At 36.1% G+C, this 25,178-nt stretch overlaps 1 protein-coding gene across 1 annotated transcript in view; it reads left to right on the top strand.

The window, feature by feature from the left end:
* The window catches only part of HPSE2 (heparanase 2 (inactive)), a 700,195-nt gene that overhangs the window by 63,456 nt on the left and 611,561 nt on the right, over positions 1–25,178 (top strand). The window contains exon 3 of the mRNA XM_044240286.1: positions 16,231–16,392. Within this exon, the coding sequence (XP_044096221.1) occupies positions 16,231–16,392 (162 nt within the window). The remainder of the gene's footprint in view (positions 1–16,230; positions 16,393–25,178) is intronic.

Here is a 25,178-nt window from a genome sequence, read left to right as displayed (position 1 = left end):
TCTTTCTGCTTGCTTTGTGTTGTTTTCTTATTTTTCTAGTTTCTAAGTGGAAACTTAGATTATTGATTTGAGATCTTTCTTCTTTTCTAGTATATGTGTATAATGCTATAGTTTTCTAAGTACTATGTAGGCTCTGTGCCATAAATTTTGATATGTGTTCCCATTTTCATTTAGTTCAAAATATTTTCTAATTTCCCTTGTGATTTCTTTGACCTTTAGACTATTTAGAAGTGTGTTGTTTAACTAAATATTAATATTTGGTGATTTTCTAGAGGTCTTTCTGTTATGGGTTCCTAATTTATTTCCAGTATTGTCAGAACACATGCCTTGTATGACTTCAGTCCTTTTAACTTTATGAGACTTATGGCCTAGCATAAGACTATTATGGTTATGTTTCATGTGTGATTAGAAAAATATGTATATTCTGTTTTTATTTAGTATGTCCTATAAATGTCAGTAAGGTATATTGTCCTTAAGTGATTTTCTATCTTGTTCCATCAACTATAGAGTAGGGTATTGAAATCTTGAACTATAATTGTTAAATTCTCCTTTCAATGTAGTCTCAGATTTTGTTTCATGTATTTTGGAACTCTTTTATTAAGTGCATAGATATTTATAGTTGTTGTATCTTCTGATACATTGACTCTTTTGTCACCATGATCTGTCCCTGTTTGTCTCTAGTAATATTTACTGTCTTCAAAATCATTTTATCTTGTACAGCAAAGGAAATCATCAACGGAATGAAAAGACAACCTACTGAATGAAAGAAAATATTTGCAAATGTATCTGATAAGGGTTAACATCCAAAATATAGAAAAAACTCTTATAATTCAATAGCAAACAATTCAATTAAAAAGGAGCAGAAAGTCTAGATTTTTTCCCAAAGAAGGCATCCAGATGACTAATAGGTACATGAAAAGCTGCTCCGCACTAATCATCAGGGAAATGCAGATCAAAACTACAATGAAATATCTCATTATCACACCTGTTTGAATGGCTATAATCAAAAAGATAAGAAATAAATGTTGATGAGGATGTAGAGAAAGGAGAACCCTTATACACTGTGGGTGCGAATGTAAATTGGTGCAGCTCTATAGAAAGCAGTATGGAGGTTTGTCAAAAAATTAAAAAACAGAACTATATATGACCCAGCAATTCCACTTCTGGGTATTTATTTGAAGAAAATGAAAACCCTAACTCAAAAGGAAAAAAATGCATGCAGCCCCATGTTCATTGCAGTGTTATTTGTAATAGCCAAAAGATATGGAAACAACCTAAGTATCCATCAATGGATGAATGGATAAAAAAATTGTGAAACGCTCTCACACACAAACATACACACATGCACAATGTCGAATAAAAAAAGAATGAAATTTTGCCATCTGTGATGACATGCATGGACCTTGAGGTCATCACGCTAAGTGAAATAACATCAGACAGAGAAAGACAGATACCATACAATCTCTCTTATATGTAGAATCTGAAACAAAAAAAGCCATGCAAACTCATGAAGAGCAGATTGGTGGTTGCCAGAGGCAGGAAGTGGGGGTGGGGTAAAATGGGTGAAAGGGATAAAAAGTTACAAGTGTACAATTACAAAATGAATAATTCATGGAGATATAATGTACAGCATGGTATCTATAGTTAAATATAATACTGTACTTGATATTTGAAAGTTGCTAAAAGAGTAAATCTCAAAAGTTCTCATTATAAGAAAAAAATGTGACTGTGTATGGTGATGAATGTTAACTAGACTTATAGTGGTGATCATTTCACAACATACACAAACACTGAATCATGTTTTATGCCTGAAACTAATATAATGTAGTATGTCAATTACACTTAAAAAAGAAGCAATTACACAAAGCTTAAGAAAAAGAAATTTAGGGACGCCTGGGTGGCGCAGTTGGTTGAACGACTGCCTCCGGCTCAGGGCGTGATCCTGGAGTCCCGGGATCTAGTCCCACATCAGGCTCCCAGCTCCATGGGGAGTCTGCTTCGCTCTCTGACCTTCTCCTCACTCATGCTCTCTCTCACTGTCTCTCTCTCTCAAATAAATAAAAAATAAAAAATCTTTAAAAAAAAAAAAAATTTAAGTGGGCTGTCTTTCTTACCCTACTCTTGGGGAGTGTTGGCTAGAAGGACTTACCTATTGTGTTAGGTAGTTTGAAGGAAGGGGAAAGCTGAGTAGGGCAACCTATAGTCAAATTCAGCAGGCTATGAATCTGAGTCATAGATTTTTTTGCCTAAAGGGAAGGAGAGAAGAATCAAGTTTTCACCCTTTCAATACAGAATGGAGAGCAATTGTTGAGAGAAGGAAAATCTTTTTCCTTCTTCCCCTCTCCAGAAAAAAACTTGATACAGCATAATGGGTACCACTCCAAATTCCTGTAACTTTTTTTGTCATGAATTTAATCATTTCAGCACTCTTATGGTTATTGTTTGCATGATGTATCTTTTCACATTCTTTTATTTTCAACCTGTATTTGTCTTTAAATCTAAAATGTGTCTCTTCAACAGCATATATTTGGATCTTGCTTCTTTAAATACAATAAGACCATCTATAGCTTTTGATTGGAGTGTTTGGTCCATTTACATTTAATGGCTATTGGTATAGCTGAATTTATGTCTGCCATTTTGATATGTACTATATTTCTTATGCTTATTGTTTTGTTTCTGTTAAACCAAAAATTTTTTTAAATAATTGTTTTATTGGTTTTTACACTGTGTTATTTTTAGTTATTTTCTTAGTGGTTGCTTCAGGAATTACACTGTGCATCTTAGTTTATAACAGTCAAATTCAAGTTAATACCTAATTTTGATAAATTAAAGCAAATTCACATCAATTCACCCTATTTTCCTATTCCCCCTATAATGTCAGTTTTTACATACTACATCTACATGTTATAACTACAACATAATTATCTTCTGTATATAATCTTGTGTTTTTTAAAGAAACTAAGAGTCTAGAAATTCTATTACATTTACCTACATATATATCATTTCTAATGTATTTTAGTTCTTTCCATGTATTTGAGTTATCTGGTATCATTTCCTTCCAACCTGAAAGACTTCCTTTAATAGTACTCATATTACAGATTTGCTTGCAAATTCAGTGTTTTTTATATGGAAGTGTCTATTTTGCTTTCATTTTTTCAATGACAGTATTGCTGGATATAGAATTCTTGGTCATGTGAATTTTTAAAATATTTTATTTATTTATTAGAGAGAGAGAGGGACCATGTGCTTGCCCATGAGAGCACAAGCAGGGCAAGGGGCAGAGGAAGAGACACTAGCAGACTCTCTGGTGAGCTCAGTCCCAGGCCCCTGGGATCATGACCTGAACCAAAAGCAGACACTTTACCAACTGTGAGCCACCAAGGTGTACCAGAACTTTTTTCTTTCAGCACTTTGAATATGTTGTTCCACTGCTTTCTGGCTCCCCTTGTTTCAGATTAGAAGTTGGCCATTAATTGTATTGTTGAGTCCCTTTTTTTTTACTTCATTTAGAATTTATTTATTTATTTATTTATTTTTAATTTTTTAATTTTTTATAAACATATATTTTTATCCCCAGGGGTACAGGTCTGTGAATCGCCAGGTTTACACACTTCACAGTACTCACCAAAGCACATAGCCTCCCCAATGTCCATAACCCCATCCCCCTTCTCCCAACCCCCCTCCGCCCAGCAACCCTCAGTTTGTTTTGTGAGATTAAGAGTCACTTATGGTTTGTCTCCCTCCCAATCCCATCTTGTTTCATTTATTCTTCTCCTACCCACTTAAGCCCCCATGTTGCATCACCACTTCCTCATATCAGGGAGATCATATGATAGTTGTCTTTCTCCGCTTGACTTATTTTGCTAAGCATGATACGCTCTAGTTCCATCCACGTTTTCACAAATGGCAAGATTTCATTTCTTTTGATGGCTGCATAGTATTCCATTGTGTATATATACCACATCTTCTTTATCCATTCATCTGTTGATGGACATCTAGGTTCTTTCCATAGTTTGGCTATTGTGGACATTACTGCTATAAACATTCGGGTGCACGTGCCCCTTTGGATCACTACGTTTGAATCTTTAGGGTAAATTCCCAGTAGTGCAATTGCTGGGTCAAAGACAGTTCTATTTTCAACATTTTGAGGAACCTCCATGCTGTTTTCCAGAGGGGTTGCATCAGCTTGCATTCCCACCAGCAGTGCAGGAGGGTTCCCCTTTCTCCGCATCCTCGCCAGCATCTGTCATTTCCTGACTTGTTGATTTTAGCCATTCTGACTGGTGTGAGGTGATATCTCATTGTGGTTTTGATTTGTATTTCCCTGATGCCCAGTGACATGGAGCACTTTTTCATGTGTCTGTTGGCCATCTGGATGTCTTCTTTGCAGAAATGTCTGTTCATGTCCTCTGCCCATTTCTTGATTGGATTATTTGTTCTTTGGGTGTTGAGTTTGCTAAGTTCTTTATAGATTTTGGACACTAGTCCTTTATCTGATATGTCATTTGCAAATATCTTCTCCCATTCTGTCAGTTGTCTTTTGATTTTGTTAACTGTTTCCTTTGCTGTGCAAAAGCTTTTGATCTTGATGAAATCCCAATAGTTCATTTTTGTCCTTGTTTCCCTTTTCTTTGGCGATGTTCCTAGGAAGATGTTGCTGCGGCTGAGGTCAAAGAGGTTGCTGCCTGTGTTCTCCTCAAGGATTTTGATGGATTCCTTTCTCACATTGAGGTCCTTCATCCATTTTGAGTCTTTTTTTGTGTATGGTGTAAGGAAATGGTCCAATTTTATTTTTCTGCACGTGGCTGTCCAATTTTCCCAACACCATTTATTGAAGAGGCTGTCTTTTTTCCATTGGATATTCTTTCCTGCTTTTTCGAAGATTAGTTGACCATAGAGTTGAGGGTCTACTTCTGGGCTCTCTATTCTGTTCCATTGATCTGTCTGTTTTTGTGCCAATACCATGCTGAATTGATGATGACAGCTTTGTAATAGAGCTTGAAGTCCGGAATTGTGATGCCACCAACTTTGGCTTTCTTTTTCAATATTCCTTTGGTTATTCGAGGTCTTTTCTGGTCCATATAAATTTTAGGATTATTTGTTCCATTTCTTTGAAAAAGATGGATGGTACTTTGATAGGAATTGCATTGAATGTGTAGATTGCTTTAGGTAGCATAGACATTTTCACAATATTTATTCTTCCAATCCAGGAGCATGGAACATTTTTCCATTTCTTTGTGTCTTCCTCAGTTTCTTTCATGAGTACTTTATAGTTTTCTGAGTATAGATTCTGTGCCTCTTTGGTTAGGTTTATTCCTTGGTATCTTATGGTTTGGGGTGCAATTGTAAATGGGATTGACTCCTTAATTTCTCTTTCTTCAGTCTTGTTGTTGGTGTAGAGAAATGCAACTGATTTCTGTGCATTGATTTTATATCCTGACACTTTACTGAATTCCTGTACAAGTTCTAGCAGTTTTGGAGTGGAGTCTTTTGGGTTTTCCACATATAGTATCATATCATCTGTGAAGAGTGATAGTTTGACTTCTTCTTTGCCGATTTGGATGCCTTTAATTTCCTTTTGTTGTCTGATTGCTGAGACTAGGACTTCTAGTACTATGTTGAAGAGCAGTGGTGATAATGGACATCCCTGCCGTGTTCCTGACCTTAGCGGAAAAGCTTTCAGTTTTTCTCCATTGAGAATGATATTTGCAGTGGGTTTTTCATAGATGGCTTTGATGATATTGAGGTATGTGCCCTCTATCCCTACACTTTGAAGAGTTTTGATCAGGAAGGGATGCTGTACTTTGTCAAATGCTTTTTCAGCATCTATTGAGAGTATCATATGGTTCTTTTTCTTTCTTTTATTGATGTGTTGTATCACATTGACTGATTTGCGGATGTTGAACCAACCTTGCAGGCCTGGAATAAATCCCACTTGGTCGTGGTGAATAATCCTTTTAATGTACTGTTGAATCCTATTGGCTAGTATTTTGGTGAGAATTTTTGCATCTGTGTTCATCAAGGATATTGGTCTATAGCTCTCTTTTTTGATGGGATCCTTGTCTGGTTTTGGGATCAAGGTGATGTTGGCCTCATAAAATGAGTTTGGAAGTTTTCCTTTTATTTCTATTTTTTGGAACAGTTTCAGGAGACTAGGAATTAGTTCTTCTTTAAATGTTTGGTAGAATTCCCCCGGGAAGCCGTCTGGCCCTGGGCTTTTGTTTGTTTGGAGATTTTTAATGACTGTTTCAATCTCCTTACTGGTTATGGGTCTGTTCAGGCTTTCTATTTCTTCCTGGTTCAGTTGTGGTAGTTTATATGTTTCTAGGAATGCATCCATTTCTTCCAAATTGTCAAATTTGTTGGCGTAGAGTTGCTCATAGTATGTTCTTATAATAGTTTGTATTTCTTTGGTGTTAGTTGTGATCTCTCCTCTTTCATTCATGATTTTATTTATTTGGGTCCTTTCTCTTTTCTTTTTGATAAGTCTGGCCAGGGGTTTATCAATTTTATTAATTCTTTCAAAGAACCAGCTCCTAGTTTCATTGATTTGTTCTATTGTTTTTTTGGTTTCTATTTCATTGATTTCTGCTCTGATCTTTATGATTTCTCTTCTCCTGCTGGGCTTAGGGTTTCTTTCTTGTTCTTTCTCCAGCTCCTTTAGGTGTAGGGTTAGGTTGTGTACCTGAGACCTTTCTTGTTTCTTGAGAAAGGCTTTTACCGCTATATATTTTCCTCTCAGGACTGCCTTTGTTGTGTCCCACAGATTTTGAACCGTTGTCTTTTCATTATCATTTGTTTCCATGATTTTTTTCAATTCTTCTTTAATTTCCCGGTTGACCCATTCATTCTTTAGAAGGATGCTGTTTAGTCTCCATGTATTTGGGTTCTTTCCAAACTTCCTCTTGTGGTTGGGTTCTAGCTTCAGAGCATTGTGGTCTGAAAATATGCAGGGAATGATCCCAATCTTTTGATACCGGTTGAGTCCTGATTTAGGACCGAGGATGTGATCTATTCTGGAGAATGTTCCATTTGCACTAGAGAAGAATGTATATTCTGCTGCTTTGGGATGAAATGTTCTGAATATATCTGTGATGTCCATCTGGTCCAGTGTGTCGTTTAAGGCCTTTATTTCCTTGTTGATCTTTTGCTTGGATGATCTGTCCATTTCAGTGAGGGGAGTGTTAAAGTCCCCTACTATTGTTGTATTATTGTTGATGTGTTTCTTTGATTTTGTTATTAATTGGTATATATAGTTGGCTGCTCCCACGTTGGGGGCATAGTTATTTAAAATTGTTAGATCTTCTTGTTGGACAGACCCTTTGAGTATGATATAGTGTTCTTCCTCATCTCTTATTATAGACTTTGGCTTAAAATCTAATTGATCTGATATAAGGATTGCCACTCCTGCTTTCTTCTGCTGTCCATTAGCATGGTAAATTCTTTTCCACCCCCTCACTTTAAATCTGGAGGTGTCTTCGTGCTTTAAATGAGTTTCTTGGAGGCAACATATAGATGGGTTTTGTTTTTTTATCCATTCTGATACCCTGTGTCTTTTGATTGGGGCATTTAGCCCATTAACATTCAGAGTAACTATTGAGAGATATGAATTTAGTGCCATTGTATTGCCTGTAAGGTGACTGTTACTGTATATTGTTTCTGTTCCTTTTCTGATCTACCACTTGTAGTCTCTCTCTTTGCTTAGAGGACCCCTTTCAGTATTTCCTGTAGAGCTGGTTTGGTGTTTGCAAATTCTTTCAGTTTTGGTTTGTCCTAAAAGCTTTTAATCTCTCCTTCTATTTTCAATGATAGCCTAGCTGGATATAGTATTCTTGGCTGCATGTTTTTCTCGTTTAGTGCTCTGAAAATGTCATGCCAGCTCTTTCTGGCCTGCCAGGTCTCTGTGGATAAGTCAGCTTCCAATCTAATATTTTTACCATTGTATGTTACAGATTTCTTTTCCCGGGCTTCTTTCAGGATTTTCTCTTTGTCACTAAGACTTGTAAATTTTACTATTAGGTGACGTGGTGTGGGCCTATTCTTATTGATTTTGAGGGGCGTTCTCTGAACCTCCTGAATATTGATGCTCATTCCCTTTGCCATATTGGGGAAATTCTCCTCAATAATTCTCTCCAGTATACCTTCTGCTCCCCTCTCTCTTTCTTCTTCTTCTCGAATCCCAATCATTCTAATCTTGTTTCATCTTATGGTGTCACTTATCTCTCGAATTCTCCCCTCGTGGTCCAGTAGCTGTTTGTCCCTCTTTTGCTCAGCTTCTTTATTCTCTGTCATTTGGTCTTCTATATCGCTAATTCTTTCTTCTGCCTCATTTATCCTAGCAGTGAGAGCCTCCATTTTTGATTGCCCCTCATTAATAGCTTTTTTGATTTCAACTTGGTTAAATTTTAGTTATTTTATTTCTCCAGAAAGGGCTTTTATATCTCCCGAAATGGTTTCTCTAATATCTTCCATGCCTTTTTCGAGTCCGGCTAGAAGCTTGAGAATTGTCATTTTGAATTCTAGATCTGACATATTACCAACGTCTGTATTGATTAGGTCCCTAGCCTTCGGTACTGCCTCTTGTTCTTTTTTTTTGTGGTGAATTTTTCTACCTTGTCATTTTGTCCAGCTAAGAGTATATGAAGGAGCAAGTATAATACTAAAAGGGTGGCAACAACCCTAGGAAAATATGCTTTAACCAAATCAGAAGAGATCCCAAATCGTGAGGGGGGAGAAAGGGGATTAAAAAGATGTTTAAAAAAGGAAAGGAAAAAAAAAAGAAATTAAAAAAAAGAAAATGAATAAAGAAAAGTATGAAAAAGAAAAAATATATATATTAGATAAACTAGTTAAAAACGCTAAAAATGAAAAGGCAAAAGTTAAAAAAAAATTTAAAATTTAAAAAAAAATTTAAAAAAAATTTAAAAATTTAGCAAAAGAAGAGAAAAAAAATGAAAAAGAAAAAAATTACTTTAACTGCAAGACTAAAAAATCACAGGGAGAAAGCCATGAGTTCCGTGCTTTGCTTTCTCCTCCTCTGGAATTCTGCTGCTCTCCTTGGTATTGAAACCGCACTCCTTGGTAGGTGAACTTAGTCTTGGCTGGATTTCTTGTTGATATTCTGGGGGAGGGGCCTGGTGTAGTGATTCTCAAGTGTCTTTGCCCCAGGCGGAATTGCACCGCCCTTACCAGGGGCCTGGCTGAATAATCCCCTCGGGTTTGCTTTCAGGAGCTTTTGTTCCCTGAGCGCTTTCCGTAGAGTTCCGGAGGACGGGAATACAAATGGCAGCCTCCTGGTCTCTAGCCCGGAGGAGCCCAGAGCCCGGGACTCCACTCCTCAGTGCGCCCTCAGAGAATGGCACCCAGTAACTCCCGTCTACCTGACCTCCGGCCGAGCTCTGAGGTCACCGGGCCCGCAACCGGTTCAAGGTAACCCCGAACTGCGAGCTTACTGTCGGCTCTGTCTCTGCAGCCGGCTTTCTCACTCCAATACCCGCAAGCTCTGCGACACTCAGACACCCCCGATCCTTCTGTGACCCTGCGGGACCTGAGGCCACGCTGAACCCGCGTCGGCTTTGCCCCGGTTTAGCCTCTGGAGTGATGTCCCTCCGCGGAACAGACTTTTAAAAGTCCTGATTTTGTGCTCCGTTGCTCCGCCGCTTGCCGGTAGCCGGCCCCTCCCCCCGGGGTCTATCTTCCCGTCGCTTTGGATTCACTTCTCTGCCAGTCCTGCCTTTCAGAAAGTGGTTGTTTTTCTGTTTCTAGAATTGCTGTTCTTCTTCTCTTCGATCTGCCGATGGATTTGCAGGTGTTTGCAATCTTTAGATAAGCTCTCTAGCTGATCTCCTGCTAGCTGAAGTAGTCTCAGCCTGCTTCTTCTCTGCCATCTTGACTCCTCCCCCCAAGATTTTCTTTTTATCTTCGGATTTGAAGAGTTGTGCTATGATGTTCTAGGTATAGATTTCTTTGTAATGATTGTTTTTGTTGTACTTTTTGGAAATTTAAAATTATTTTTTGAAATAATTTTCTGTCCTTCTCTTTCCTCTTTGTTGGGTTGCTTCATTTTATTCCGTAATCTCTGAGGCTTTGCTCATTTTTCCTTGATCTTTTTCTGTTTTTCATGTTAGGTCATTTTAATTCATCTGTCTTCACATACTGATTCTTTCTCTTGCCCTCTCGGTTCTGTTATTAGGCCCATCTAGTGCATTTTTCATTTCAGCTATTGTACTTTTCAACTCTAGAATATCCATTGGTTCCTCTTAAGTTGTTTTAATTAAAAGATTTTTTTAAAAGATTGTATTTATTTATTTGTCAGAGAGCAGGAGACAGAGAGAGAACATAAGCAGGGGGAGATGCAGGCAGAGGGAGAAGCAGGCTCCCCGCTGAGCAAAGAGCCCTATGTGGGATTCCATCCCAAGATCCTGGGATCATGACTTGAGCAGAAGGCAGCTGCTTAACTGACTGAGCCACCCAGGTGTCCCTGTTCCTCTTTTTTTAAGTAAAATTTCTATTTGTTTTATTCCCCAGTTCTTTGAGTCATTACTAGGTTTTTCTTTTTAATTATTTAAACAAGCCTTCTTTTAATTTTTAAAAATATTTATAATCTATTCTTTTTTTAAGAAATTATTTATTTATTGATATGACATAGAGGAGAGAGCCTGGCATTGGGCTTGATCCCAGGGTCCTGAGATCATGACCTGAGCTGAAGGCAGCCACCCAACTGGCTGAACCACCCAGGCATCCCTATTCTTTGACGTCTTTGCATGCTGGGCCAATACAGAATTAGCTCTAATTGATCACTTTTTTTTTTTTTTTGAGTTTGAGTTTGAGTCACACTTTCCTGTTTTTTTCATGACTCATAATTTTTTGTTGGAAACTAGACATTTTAGATATACCATAGCCAATCTGTAATTTTTTCCCCCTGAGAATTGTTGTTTTGCCTTTTTTTTTTAAAGATTTTATTTGTTTATTTGACAGAGATCACAAGTAGGCAGAGAGGCAGGCAGAGGGAGAGGAGGAAGCAGGCTCCCCACGGAGCAGAGAACCTGATGTGGGGCTCAGTCCCAGGACCCCAGGATCATGACCAGAGCCAAAGGCAGAGGCCTCAATCCACTGAGACACCCAGGTGCCAAAGCAAGGGCACCTGGGTGTCTCAGTGGGTTGTTTTGTTTTTTTAAAAATAAATTATTTGGACTTAATTTTTTTTATCCTGTGCTGCCACTGATGTTTTTTCTGTTCTTAAAATTACTATTATTATTTTTTTAGCTTGGCTTCCTAGGGTTCACCTCTGAGTCTTAACAGCTTAATGATCCCCCAGTGATTGTTCAGTAGCTGTGTTTCAAACACTTTGAATCACTAATCCCTAAGGCTTTCTGCTGATGGATTTCTGTGGGGATTGGTAAGAATGTTCAGTTTTATGATAATTTTTAAGTCTGCCTAACCATTTACTTTCCTCCCAACCTCTTGAGTTTGTGTATGGTTTCCCAGTTAACCATTTTTGTGTGAAAAATCCTATGCTGAGTATCCCCTGCATGTGCGCCCAGCCTCCCACTCAGCCAGAGATGCATGGCAAAGTTATATAGCTCATTTTTATGTCTTTCAAATTTCTAGGATCTCTCTATTAAAATTCTTGTCTGGTCTGCTAGTCTGTCACTCACACCAACCAAAACTACAACCTTAGGCTAATACAGCTGTGGGTTACTAATTGATTAAAGAATGGAGAAGGATGTATCACAGAAAGAAGCAAGAACAAAAATACAAACATGATCATACTAACATGTGTACAAGTCCTCATAGGCAATAACTTGATATTAGGGTATCAGTTTTGGTTCAGGATGCTTTCTCCCTTGTTGCCTCCCTCAGGGTATATGTTGGGTCTTTGGCATCCTTGAACAATATCAGAATAAAGACCATGGGGCAGATGAGGAGATGACGTATGGATAGCTTGTTCTTTGGAACTACTTTGATTACATAGCAATAAAAAATATCAGCAAGAAGGAGAAAGCTAGTAGGAGCAGGATGGAGGTTTAGAGGTCTTCAGTCCCTCAACTTTTCAGTTTGGTAGAGCAGGAAAAAGCCAAGGCACAAGGATGTTAAGTTTTTAGTCTATAGTTTCATGGTTAATTGGTAAAGTAGTTGTAATTCATACCTAAATCTCCTGGCAACGAATCTTTATTTTTTTCTATCATGTCTGACAAAAGCATAAGTTTTTGTAGAACCATAAAATTTTTGAGATAAAAATGAGCTAAAGGTATTTAATACCCTCCAGTAACAACTTCCCAATATAAATATAATTACTATTCACACCCATTGAAACAACCAGCACTTGTTGAATGTCCAATATGTCCCTGTAACTGTCTGTGTAAGCTCATTACAGATAATGCTATTAATACTCTCATTTTGAAAAATTAGGAAAGGAGAGATTTAATGATTTGTCTAAGAGTCTCAGAAAGTAAGTGATAGGCTGGGATCTAAACTTGTATATGTTTGAATTCAAAGCATATATTGTTGGTGAAAGGAATTTAACCTTGTACTTGGCAGGCTTTAATGACTATACTGAAATCATTTTATTGTGCCCGTGTCACCTAGTCTCTGCTTGAATATCTCCAGGGATGGGAAACTCACCCCATCTTCAAATAGCTCCTTTCCTTATATGACCACTTCTGTTGTTAAGAGTTCTCTCTTGTGAAAGTAAATAGTATTTCCTTTGGTTACTCTTGTAATGTTTGGCTTTCTGTATTTATATAGAATAAGTCAGTTTTCTCTTCTGTATGAAGCAAATCATCTTTAATGTTTTCTTTGCCAGGTTCAACACTATTTTTTCAGCTATTTTTAAAATATAAAATTATTTCTCATGTTGGCACTTTTCTTTTTGTGGACTCTAGATTATCCTGAGAAACTATTACAGGTAGAAAACATACAATACTAAACTATTACAGGTAGAAAACATACAATACTAAAAAGAGAGTATTGTAATAATAAAAACAGTAATAGCTTCTTTTAATAGAATTTTTATTATGTGGCACATATAGTGTTAAATCTTTTATGACTCTTGACAATAACAGAATGAAGAAATAGGCTTACAAGGGCATTGTCTGTCACTTCTGCAGCTAGTAAATAACTTCCACGCTAGAATTTGAACCAAGGTCTGCTTTAACTCCAACTCTTTACTGTGCTGCCCTTTGCTGGCATGGAATTCAGGGTGACTATGTTACTTCCTATATTCTGGGTGTTCTCATTCTATTAATTTAGTCTAAGAATTATGTTGATCTTTTTGGTAGCCATATCATATTTGACAGCATATTACTGGCTTACATGAAGTTTGCATTCAACTAAAACCTATAAAACTTAATAAGATCTTAAATCTTAAATTTGAGCTTCTGTCTGGTCTGGCCTTACCCTTTTATGTAATTAATTTTCAGTATCGATGCAAGACTTTGTGTTCATGTCTATGTCTTGGAGATTTCAGCTTCAGTTTCTAGGTTGTCAAGATAATTTTGAATTTTTAATCTGCCATCTATAATATTAACTCTTCCTCCAGATATATATGATCACATACATCTTTGGTAAGTACTTTTTTTTGTGTGTGTTTTCTAGTCTTTCATATAATTTCAAACAGATCAAGGTTGAATAAAGAATCTCTAAGGCATATCTATTTTTTCCCCAAACGTTGTTGTGTACATTTCTAAAGTCTCAGACATATGTTTGGCCATGCTCATGGTTTTCTTTTCTTCTTCTTATTTAGATAATATGGTCACTTTATTTTAAGGTTCTGGTTGGAATGATATTGAGACTATCAGTTATAATATTTGCTTTCTCTGCCTTCTGAGCAAGACATTTATTACATAGGAAATAGAGAGTTTGGTAGGTGTTCTAAGAGGTTAGAAGATATCTGAATAATTTAAACTCCTCTTCACTCTATATAGTACGTTTTGGTACAAGTTTTGTGATGTTTTCTGGGCAAGTATCATACGTATTTCTTTTCTAGATAGACCATCTGTGGTATGCTGCTGTAATAGTATAATTAGGTTTTTCTCTTTAGTTTCTCACTTTTATTATTTACCATACTTTATTGTTACATTCTGAGTTTCTATGTAGAAGTAACTTTTGGAAAGATCACTGGATTAGCTTTGAAAATATCCGGATTTGGGGACTGACCATGCACTGTGAACTTGAGCAAGTCACTTAAGCTTTGTGGACCTCAGTTTCCTCAGATATACAATAGGGAGAGTAATATTATTCTTTATCATTTAGGATTACAAAAACAGGTCAGGATTTTGAAAATAAGAAACTGATATCTCACATAACAAGATATCAACAGATGGGCAGTATAGAACAAGTAGGGTAGCTGTGGGAGCTCCGTAAAAACATTAGGGACTTAGGCTCTTCCAGTCTTTGATTTCATCATCCTTAGTGTGTAGTCCTTTGCCCTCTGGCTTCTTGAGTCATTGCCACAAAATAACTTCTTTAAGTCTGGGCTTCATTTCTATGTTTTAGACATAAGGAATAGAGAAAGGCTAACTGGTTGAAGGAAAAATATCCTGGTTTTCTCTTAGTGTGGTTTTGTCACTAAGATTAAGTACTAAGGATGTCTGCCTGAAGCTCATTGGCCTGAACCATGTTACATGGTCACCCCTTGCTTCAGGGAAAGCTGGGAAATTGTTTATTTTCATGTTTTCACACAAGAGATTATGTGTAGGGTTTGGGTCCTCTAGTCAACAATATCTGCCACATTCATAGGATTATTGGAAGGATTCAGTTATATAGTGTAATAAGTTTTCCTCATATTTTCTTCTGATGGTCTTAAAAACTAGAGTGTATCCTGAATTAATTTATTCTACCTTTGTATTTGAGCCTCAGAACATCTATGAGGGTAGTACTTGAATGTTAAATGAGTTCACTTTCTTGCCTTCAGTCTAGAAATTGGCATTAATAGGTTTAGGAATAAATACTCCATTATTTCCAACCAGCTCCTCTGTTTTCAACCAAGATTAAGTAAGAACCATTCCCACATCTGACTAATCTTTATGTGACACACATCCTTACCCTCATTGTCCTGGGTTTGTATTTATAGCTGGGCTTCTCTATTAGGGATATGTTGATGGGTTTGAAGAGTACAACAGTGTCCCATCTTTTATATCACATATCCTATTTTCTCTTTGAACATTGCTGAAAGAACCAAATCTTTCTTATTGGTACAATCAACATGGGTATTACTTTATCCCTTCCAAAGCCATTGGTTTCATAATAATAATAATAATAATAATAATAATTATTATTATTTTTTAGCATTTTCTTTTAAAGTCCTTCAGTTTGCTACACAAAACTTGAAAGTTTCTAGACTGTCATCCAGATTGCTGTTGATAAACATCAATTGTTTCAATGATAGTCAACTGAATTATATTTTAATTTATAAAAGTAAACAACTTTAGGGCATTAAAGCTCCTTGTTAATTGGGAAATATTTTAGGACAATGTTTGTTTTTGCAGAGACTGTTTTCTGGATGATATTTCTGCTTTGAGTGAAAATCATACTGAAGTATAAAAAAGCAGCTTGTTACTAATGGGAAAATAATTGGAAAGGAGGTAGAACTGTAAAGTGACTCACCCTATTGCTTTCTTCAGTGCCTACAAATACTTACAGATTTAAAGAGTTATTTATGAGTCAGAATGCAGCCAGAGGCACATGAAAGATAGCAGGAGAAATCCTGAGCAGCTAGCTCACAGTATAACAACCCTAATTTGGACTGAATGGGCTAGCTGGGAGGTAAATTTGAAAACAGGCCACATATCCTGAATATACACGCAGGAGCTACCACCTGGTCCTACAGCAAGAGATAGATGAAATATCATAATCACTGGTGTTCAGACAAAGTTGTATTATTTTTTTCCGTGGAGAATGGTAAAAGTTCAGAAAAGGCCCTAGGAGGTGCCTAAGTCCTAGAGGTGAGCTGAGAGTAGAACGGAGGAGTGAGAATCTTAAATGATTACAGTGAGGTAATAAAATGGAAACTGCCAAAGAATTTGGAAATGGTCAGAGAAACTTGCAGAATGATCATGAAGTTGGAGGCTCTTCAGGTTTCTTTACTTACAAATCTTCATTCTGATGAGATACGGATAGGTTATAAATTCTGTCATTTTGGGTGAAACAAGACTTTGATTTGTATATAGTTTTCCAGTTTTTTTGTTTTGTTTTTGCTGGCTGCATTTATTTATTTATTTATTTTTGTAGACATTGTTCGAAGTGATGTTGCCCTGGATAAACAGAAAGGCTGCAAGATTGCTCAGCACCCTGATGTTATGCTGGAGCTCCAACGGGAGAAGGCAGCTCAGATGCACCTTGTTCTTCTAAAGGAGCAATTCTCTAATACTTACAGTAATCTCATATTAACAGGTAAGGCTATTGGAGTCGTCTGGAATCTTAGAGCATTATAGATTGTTGGCTTCCATTAGTTAACAACTTGATGCCTGAGAGATATTAAAGTGGGCTGTGGATGAGCCCACATCTGTCTGTCTCCACCCACTATATCCCTTTTTAAATTGTGATGACTTTTGTCTTCCTATAAAAAATATTTCTTGTAGTTTACAGATGTATTTGGCTTAAGGTTATAGGCAACTCAGCATGTGTGTTCTCCAAAGACAGAACCAATGAAAACCTAATGAAGCCTTGTAAAAATAAAACTTTTTAAATGTGTGCCAATAGATTTGAGAGAATTACTAAATTTGGTGTCAAGAAGCAGCTATTTTCCTCTTTCTGTGTATGCCCTTTCCATGAACCCAGGGAACATTAAGATGAAATGTAAAAGAGATAATGATCCATAGGCTGAGCTGAGAATGTTCTATTCCTGGTGGAGTTTGAAAATATCTGGAGAATTTGATTTTCTTTTTAAGAACAAAGAGGCTATGAGACAGCCATACTCCCTTACATCCTTGGTTCAAGGAGGGAAGTGAATTTGTGTGAGAGCTCAGAGGAGAAGCAACTTTTTGCAGGGCTGCCTGCAAACTTGGCTGGTAAAGAGCATGTGAGTTGCATGCTTTTGTCAAGTTTTGGAAAAGATTTTAACAGTGACTCTGAAGTGAGAATCATGGAGGACTTAAGATGGATTAAGAAGAGCTGTCTAAGTTACCTCCGTTTTCTTGAGGGCATGTAAGACATACCTGCGTATATTGATCTAAATAAAGTTTAACAAATCAAAAGTGTCTCTTTCCCCTTGTTTATGAATTTTTTAAAAATAAAGAGATGGAATGTCTGATAGCCTACGAACATTTCACACTTACTTTTGTAAACTCCAAGTTAGGAAAATTTTTAATTTTTTAAATAAGCTTCCTGGCATTTCACCAGGAATTGCTGAATGGCAACCAAATTGTTGTGCTTTAGAAAAAAGCACAAGTCTCTTCCAGCTTTTCATCTTGTACCTGGTGGAAAATCCAACAGCATGAGATGAAAGCCAGATTAAATGTGGCTTTGGTGAGCAGAGAAGAGGATTATGGATTTCATAAGTATAGGCCTTGTTTTTTTTTGCTGTTTGATAGGTCATTAAGAGGGAAAACTCAAAAGTGATTTATGGCCAATGCATTATTTCCCTAAATTGGTTAGTGTTAACTGTTTAAGTTTAGATGCTTGGGAAGAACATAGATTTTTTAAATCCAAATTTCTTTATTTTATCTCAGATGTACAAATGTACATGTATTTAGTATTTTCTAATTCAGTTATTAGAAATGAAATATTTTTATCCTGTTCTTATTTTAATTTTAGTTCCTTTCTAAAGAGGTCAGACCCCATGTTCTTTAATGTGGCATAGAAAGGGCTTAAGGTAATTCTAACCTTAAACTGTGGATCCAGAGTGTGGCTTGAAGGCGTATTATCTTTGAAAACACAAGTGTTCTATTGCGTTCAATGGAATCTTTTCTAATTCTCAGTAACATAATCCCTTTGGATGTTTATTCGCAGTTCAAACTGTTGGAATCAACATTGTCAACTTTTACCCTGACAACTTGCTTACTTTCCACTAAATAAACTTACCCCAGAGAAGAGCCTCTTTCCTGCTCTCACTTCTCCTAAGCTGCTTCAAAGAGTCCTCAGGCATTTTCCACATTTTTCACCCAAATGCGTGTACAGAGGTGGTACCTGGCTACAGACAGAGCATTTGGTATGCCCCAATTTGTTTACATGAAAGTTCAAAAGGTTTTTGTTCCAGGTGTTGGGAAGAGATGCACTCACTTCAATTTAGCACCAATGGTAAAACTATTTTAATATCCTTTAACTAAGTCTTTGATTTTACACAGTGTGGTTTCCTAATTGTTATGAAGTTTAATCCTTGATTTCTTGTATAAATTTTGAGAACATGGTCTCCAGACAGCTAAACATAATATTTAAACATAACTAAACTAACTTTTGTAAATATTTCCCTTTTCAGTGATGAATGTATATTGGTAAGGAGGGTGAGGTTGAAGGGGCAGAGACCTCTCAAGTGAAGTGACTTTCTTTACCAACATGTTCAGAACACCTACTCTAGGATTTCTGCTTGATGATGTTCCACTTATTTTGTGTAACTCTGGCATAGTATTTGAAATGTCTGTAGTGCAAGTATTTATGTGGGACAAGATGAAGAAATTGGGCCTCCCAAAGTCTCAGAAAGAGCTCATTTTCTTCACGCTTCTGCCCTCCTCTCAACCCTTCTCTCCAATTATTTATAGAATTTCATGTATATGGGTAGCAGGGTATCATTATCATTTCCTGGTCAGTTGCGGTATATTCATTATTTTAAAATTGGATAACTAAGATCATAGTATGGGAAAAACCAAAGTCAGCACAGCAGAAAATTGATAAAGTGAAATGTCAGAGAGTTAAAAGCATACTAAAAATGATGGTTGTTGCCCTCCACCTCACTAGCAGGCTCTTGTTCTTAGATGTTCCATCTTTGGCTGATGTTACCATCAGTGTTGAGGTGAGAGGCATGCCTTCATACTCTGTATTCCAGCCCATGAGCTCTCTTAAACAGCTACCCCTCAGACACAAGCAAATGTTATTCTAGCTTTGAAGGTCTTCTGACTATTCAGTAAAGGAGAACAACTCTGCAGTCCTTGCAGCCCAGTTAACAGAAACTAATAACAATTCTTTAATATGTATGTCTTATTCAAGTATTCCTCCTTATATCATAGTTTTGGAAAAGTGGATTGTATTTTTGCCTGGTATTAAGCACAATATTTTCATGTGAATGATTTACGTAGCAATGGAAATAATATTAGCCTTACCTAATCTAGAGGGGTTTTGAAATAAACTCCAAGGTTTTGGGAAGGTGATGGAGTAATAACGATAGAACATCAGTGATTCCATTATTTTAAAAGGTGACAAGTAACATGCTGCACTTTTTACACTGACTTAAAAAGCATGGATGTATGCTTGTCCTGTAGCTTCCAGTTTGTCCCAGAGCTTTTAAGAAAGAACAGGGATTGTTCTTCCATTTCTTGGTGTTCTCATGATTCTTAATGTAATAATGTTCTGTATATTTGTTGGGAATGTTCTGCTGTGTATATAATGAATTAATTCACTTGGGATAACTTGACAGCTAACTAATAACTTTTATAGGTTCAGATTCAGTTACTCATTTCCCCTTATCCTTGCCCCACTCCCATACTTCTTCAGGTGTAAATTCAGCTTTTGTGGTAGATTCCTATAATCAAATGAAAAAGTCAGCTTTAAAGGGCAATGTATTTTCTAGGATTTTGTTTAGAACATAAGCTTCTGGAGGGCAAGGAATGTCATATTTGTACATTATTCTTCATAGTATAGGGAGCATAGTGAAATGAGGTCAAATTTAAACAAAATTTATTTAGGCTGTCAAGTCATAGTCAGCCCTCTATAAGAGGCAGCCCCAAAGGAAACCATTATAAATGGATGGCATTACATAAGATGCTTTCCAGTGAGGACTCTTCTCATGTTAATGGTGCCACTTTTTGTTTTGTACCTCCTTTTTCAGTCTTATGTTCCAAAGTGGATTGGGATCCTGATGGTCAGCTTTACTGTGTTACTGTGCAAATGAATTGAGCAAAAGAAGCTCATTCTTCCCTGTAGTGGCCCGTTCTTACGATTTTAGTTGGGCAAAGGGTTCAAATAAATGGAACAAGAACTGTTCTTTCATTTCCCATAAATCATAATGCCCAGAGGACTATTTCCAGGTCTTTTAAATTATTTGGATTACATTCTATGGATTAAATATAACTTTAACTATTTCCCTATCAATGTATAATAATTAAATACATGTTGGCACACTTACTTCTGTAGAGTAGATTTCTCAAAGTGGGATGTCTGGGTCAAAAACTTTGTATTTTTAAATTTCATAAAATCAGGTTTTTTGTGGTATAATTTATAAGAAAAAATAAATTTTGACAAATGTTATATATCATAGAGTCAAATAGCCACCACCACCATCAAGATACAGATTTCCCTCATCCTAGAAGTTCTCTCATCTCCCTTCAAAATCTCCTTTCCCTCCCTCTAGTCCTTAATTGTATATGATCTGATACTTGTTTTTAAATGTCATATAAATGGAATGATGAAGTGATTGGGTGTCTCATTTTTTTCACTTAGCATAATTCTTTTTGAGATTCATTCACTTGTTGCATATATTAATATTTCATTCCTTTTTATTGTTGAGTAATACTTCATGTTGTGAACATGCTACAATTTATCCATTCCTCTGTTGGTTTGTTTCTAGTTTTTGGTGATGATGAATAAAGCCACTCACTATAAACATTTGCTCTCAGCTCTTTGTGTTGACATATTTTTCCTTTTTTTTGGGTAGTATGGTACCTAGGAGTGGGGATGCTTGATTTCATGTTGTCTATTTGACTTAAATTAAGCTGTCAGATTGTTTTCCAAAGTGGCTGATACTATCTTGTATTCGAACAGTATGTGAGAGTTCTACTTCATCCACATTTTTGCCAACAGTTAGTATTGTCTGTCATTTAAATTAGCCAGTGAATATATAGTAGTATCTTATGGCTTTAATTTTCAACTTACCTTATGACTAATAGTTTTGGCCATCTTTCATGTGGTTGTTTGCCATCTATATATCTTCTTTGGTAAAGTGTCTGTTTAAGTCTTTTACCTATTAAAAAAATAATGAGTTTGTTTTCTTACTGTTGAGTTTTGAGAGTTTTGTATATATTTTATATATATACATATATATATAAATATATTTTATATATATTTTGGGCTACATGTCCTTTTTCAGATACGTGATTTGCAAATTTTTTTTCTTTTCTTTTCTTTTTTTTTAGAGAGGGGGAGGGACAGGGAGAAAGGGAATTTTTTGTCAGGGGAGTGGGGAAGAGGGGAGGAGAGGGGAGAAAGGAGGGAGAGAGAGAATCTTAAGCAGGCTCCATGCCCAGTGCAGAGCCCAGTGTCAGATTCCATCTCACAACCTTGAGATCATGACCTGGGCCAAAATTAGAAGTTGGATGCTTACTTAACCAACTGAGCCACCCAGACACTCCTGTCTTTTTTTTTTTTTTTTTTAAGATTTTATTTATTTATTTGAGAGAGAGGGAGACACAGATAGCAAGAGAGAGCATGATCAGGGAGGACAGGGAGAAGAAGGCTCCCCATAGATCAGGGAGCCTGTTATGAGACTCCATCCCAGGACCCAGGGATCATGACCTGAATTGAAGGCAGGTGCTTAACTGACTGAACCACCCACTCACCCTGCCTTTTATTTTCTTAACAGTTTCTTTCAGAGAGCAGAGTCTTAATTTTGATGAAGTACAACTTTTGAATTTTTTTTTTTTTTTGGTTTGCATTCAAAATTGTAATGCACCTTGCCAGATAATTTTCAGAAAAAATTTTGGCAATTCCTATTCCCACTCGAAGTGTATTGAGAGTAGTTATTTCCTAGCATTCTCATTAGCAATGGGTATCAGTGTTCTTTTTAATCTTTCTGAGCCGAAAAGGTGAGAAATATCTCATTGTTGGAATTTTCTGGTGATAGCCAGAGAAAGTATATTTTCAAGTACTTATTGTTGATTTGCATTTTGTTTTTTGAGTTACCTGTACATATTCTTTGTCCCTTTTTTTTTAGATTGATGTTTATCAGTTTGTAATTCTTTGTGAATTAGGAATGTTAATCCTTTATCATATGTATTGCAAACCATTTTTCCTGGCTATCATTAGTCTTTTTACTCTTTTTAATTTAGAGCTTTAATCTCTTATTATAACTGGAGTATATGTTTATATTACTGTGATGGAAGTATATGACATTATTTTCTTCCAAGCTATGAATGCACTGTTTTTATTTTTTTTATTTTTTATTTTTTTATTTTTTAAAGATTATTTATTTATTTTTCAGAGAGCGAGCGAGAGAGAGATAGAGATAGAGATAGATAGATAGGTCACAAGTAGGCCAAGAGGCAGGCAGAGGCGGAGGGAGAAGCAGGTTCCCTGACAAGCAAGGATCCCGATGTAGGACTCGATCCCAGGATGCTGGGATCATGACCTGAGCCAAAGGCAGCCGCTTAACCAACTGAGCCACCCAGGCGTCCCTGAATGCACGTTTTTAAAATAAAACATTCTTTTAGCACTAAATTGAAACATCATATATGTTATATATTATACTCCCACATACACATGTACCTCTTTCTGAACTGTATATTCTGTCATTTTTCTATTCTTTATTTCTGTGCCAATGCTATACTGTTTTGATATCTGGTAAAGTTTATTAACCACTCTCTCATTTTTTTCTTCAAGGTTTTCATAGCTCTTCTCTTATAATTACTTTTTAAAATGAATTTTTAAATTCTTCCAGTTCAAGAATACTGATCACTGGATTCTGATTGGAATTGTATTCAGTTTATATCCTGATTTGGAGGGGATTAATATTTTTCTGATATTAAGTCTTCCACTTAAGAATTTGGTTACATCTCTTTACTTGTTCAGTTCTTGTTTTATGTCATTTGAAAATATTTCATAAATTTTTTTCCTGTAACTTTTTTGTTTAACTTATTCTTTATTATTTTTACCTTTGCTAATGTTGAGAGTGAATGTCTTTCTCTTCATTACTTATTTCCGGGGTAAGAAAGAAGCTGTTGATCAAAGACAAAGGTAGATTTTGGCTTCTTTTCTAAAATTTTACCAAGTATTTTCCATTTAATTTCTTAAAACCTCACGAACAATATTGAAAAATAGTGGTAGTAGTTGCTTTTTACTTTGGTGAAATGACTATATTATTTCATATGCATAAACATCCAAATATTTATCCACTAAAACTAATACTTTAAAGTAAAAATACATTGTTTTCAAGATGAGAGCAACTTTTAATAAAACTAATGATTATAGTAGAGAAAAATACTTTTATTAATATCCTTTTAGACATCTCTATCCATACACACATATACACAAGTTATAAACCTATAGGAAACACATACCAGTTTATACAAACCATGTAATATAATACATGCCTGCTATTTTGTAACATTTTTTCTCTTAATATTTTGTGAACATCTTTCTGTATCAAAGGATATAGACTTATATTCTTCTTAATGGCTACATTAGAAGTATGTTTTATGGATATATTGTAATTATTTAACCAATCTTTTATTGATAGACATCATGGTTGTCTTTAATTTTTCATGATTTCAGACAGTGCTATGATGAACGTCATTGCATATGTATCTTTGTACACTTCCTAGAAGTGTGAGTATTATATCAAAGGAATGAACTTTTAAAGTTTTGATACATTTAGAAGTGGACTTTTTAAAAAGAAATTGTAAATGGATTTTAGGAAGTTGATGTCAATTTATGCTTATACCAACAATGCATAAGAGAAAATGAATTTATTTTGTTTTTTTTTGCTAATGCCAATTATTTTCTATCTTTTAATATGTGTTAGTGTAATAGATTATAATTGATATGGCATTGTTTCTAATTATAGTTCATTGATTGCTAATGAGGTTACCATCATTTTAATTTCTTCTATGAATTGTCCATTTCTTTAGCCAACTTTATTGGGTTATTGGTCACTTTCTTATTGAATTACAAGATCCTTTTTACGTATCAGTGATGGTAGTTCTTTGTCATGTATATTGCAAAAAAATGTATTCTAGGGCTTTTAAAATTTGTTTTTGTTGAGTACATAGTTTAGTAGTCTTTAAATTTTATTTTTCTTTTCTGTATCTTTATTCCTCTGTGCTCACCCCTGGCAGGCTAGCAGTGTGGCTATCGTCTTATTACCCTTGGTGTTCCTAGCTCAGAGCCAGGTTTTATCATGGTTTGTAGTTTTGCTCTGTGGTGATATTTGGGGTCTTGTACATCCAGCCTCTGGGCCACAGGGCCTGCCTGAATTCTAGGTGTTTTGCAGCCCCTCTTACTGTTTCTCCCTGACCCCTCCCCATCAACTCTTGTCTTTGGGTAGCAGGTTACAGTGTTTTTTTTGTTTAGTTTTGTTTTTCCGCTTAGTGAGTCGGGCTCTGGTCTTCGTCTCTCCCAGGGCACTTTTTATCTGCATTGTCTCTAAGCAGTCAAACTACTGTGACATCACTGTGACAGTGATAAGGTTGGCAGTTTTGGAGCAGAGACAACTTTAGATATGGCAGTCAGGGAAGGCCTTTCTTAGCTGAGACTTTCCCACTGTATAATCATTCATTAGTGTGTTCTAAACATCAGTGTCCCCATTGTTAATAGTTTGGTAGTAATATATGCATTGCTTTTCTTTTTGGAGTTACTTTTGGGAATCATCATCTCGAAGTGCGTTAAAACTAGAGAAATAGTGTTCTGATCTGTGTTTGAATAATAAGATAATGAGTGTGAAAATTCTTTATTATAAATGAATCTGCTTCATGTCTTTATTAATTAAGGAATCACAATGGTCTTTTTGTGCAGAAATACCCAAGTGGTTGGGCAGTTTTTAAATCTACCTTGTTGTGTTCGTTCAACATGTGAGCCTTTGGAATTGGTCTGAATTTGACTCTAGAACAGCTACTTACCAACTTTCTTTTAATTTAAATTTTTTATTTTTTAAATTTCTTTTCCGTGTACCAGAATTCATTGTTTATGCACCACACCCATTGCTCCATGCAATATGTGCCCTCCATAATACCCACCACTGGGCTCACCCAGCTTCCCACCCCCTGCCCCTTCAAAACCCTTGGATTGTTTTTCAGAGTCCATGGTCTCTCATGGTTCAT

Source organism: Neovison vison, chromosome 2 (assembly GCF_020171115.1).
Source record: "Neovison vison isolate M4711 chromosome 2, ASM_NN_V1, whole genome shotgun sequence".
NCBI classification, from domain to species: Eukaryota; Metazoa; Chordata; class Mammalia; order Carnivora; family Mustelidae; genus Neogale; species Neogale vison.
The sequence above is the reverse complement of the archived record's forward strand: the minus strand, read 5'-3'. Positions and strand labels throughout refer to the sequence as shown.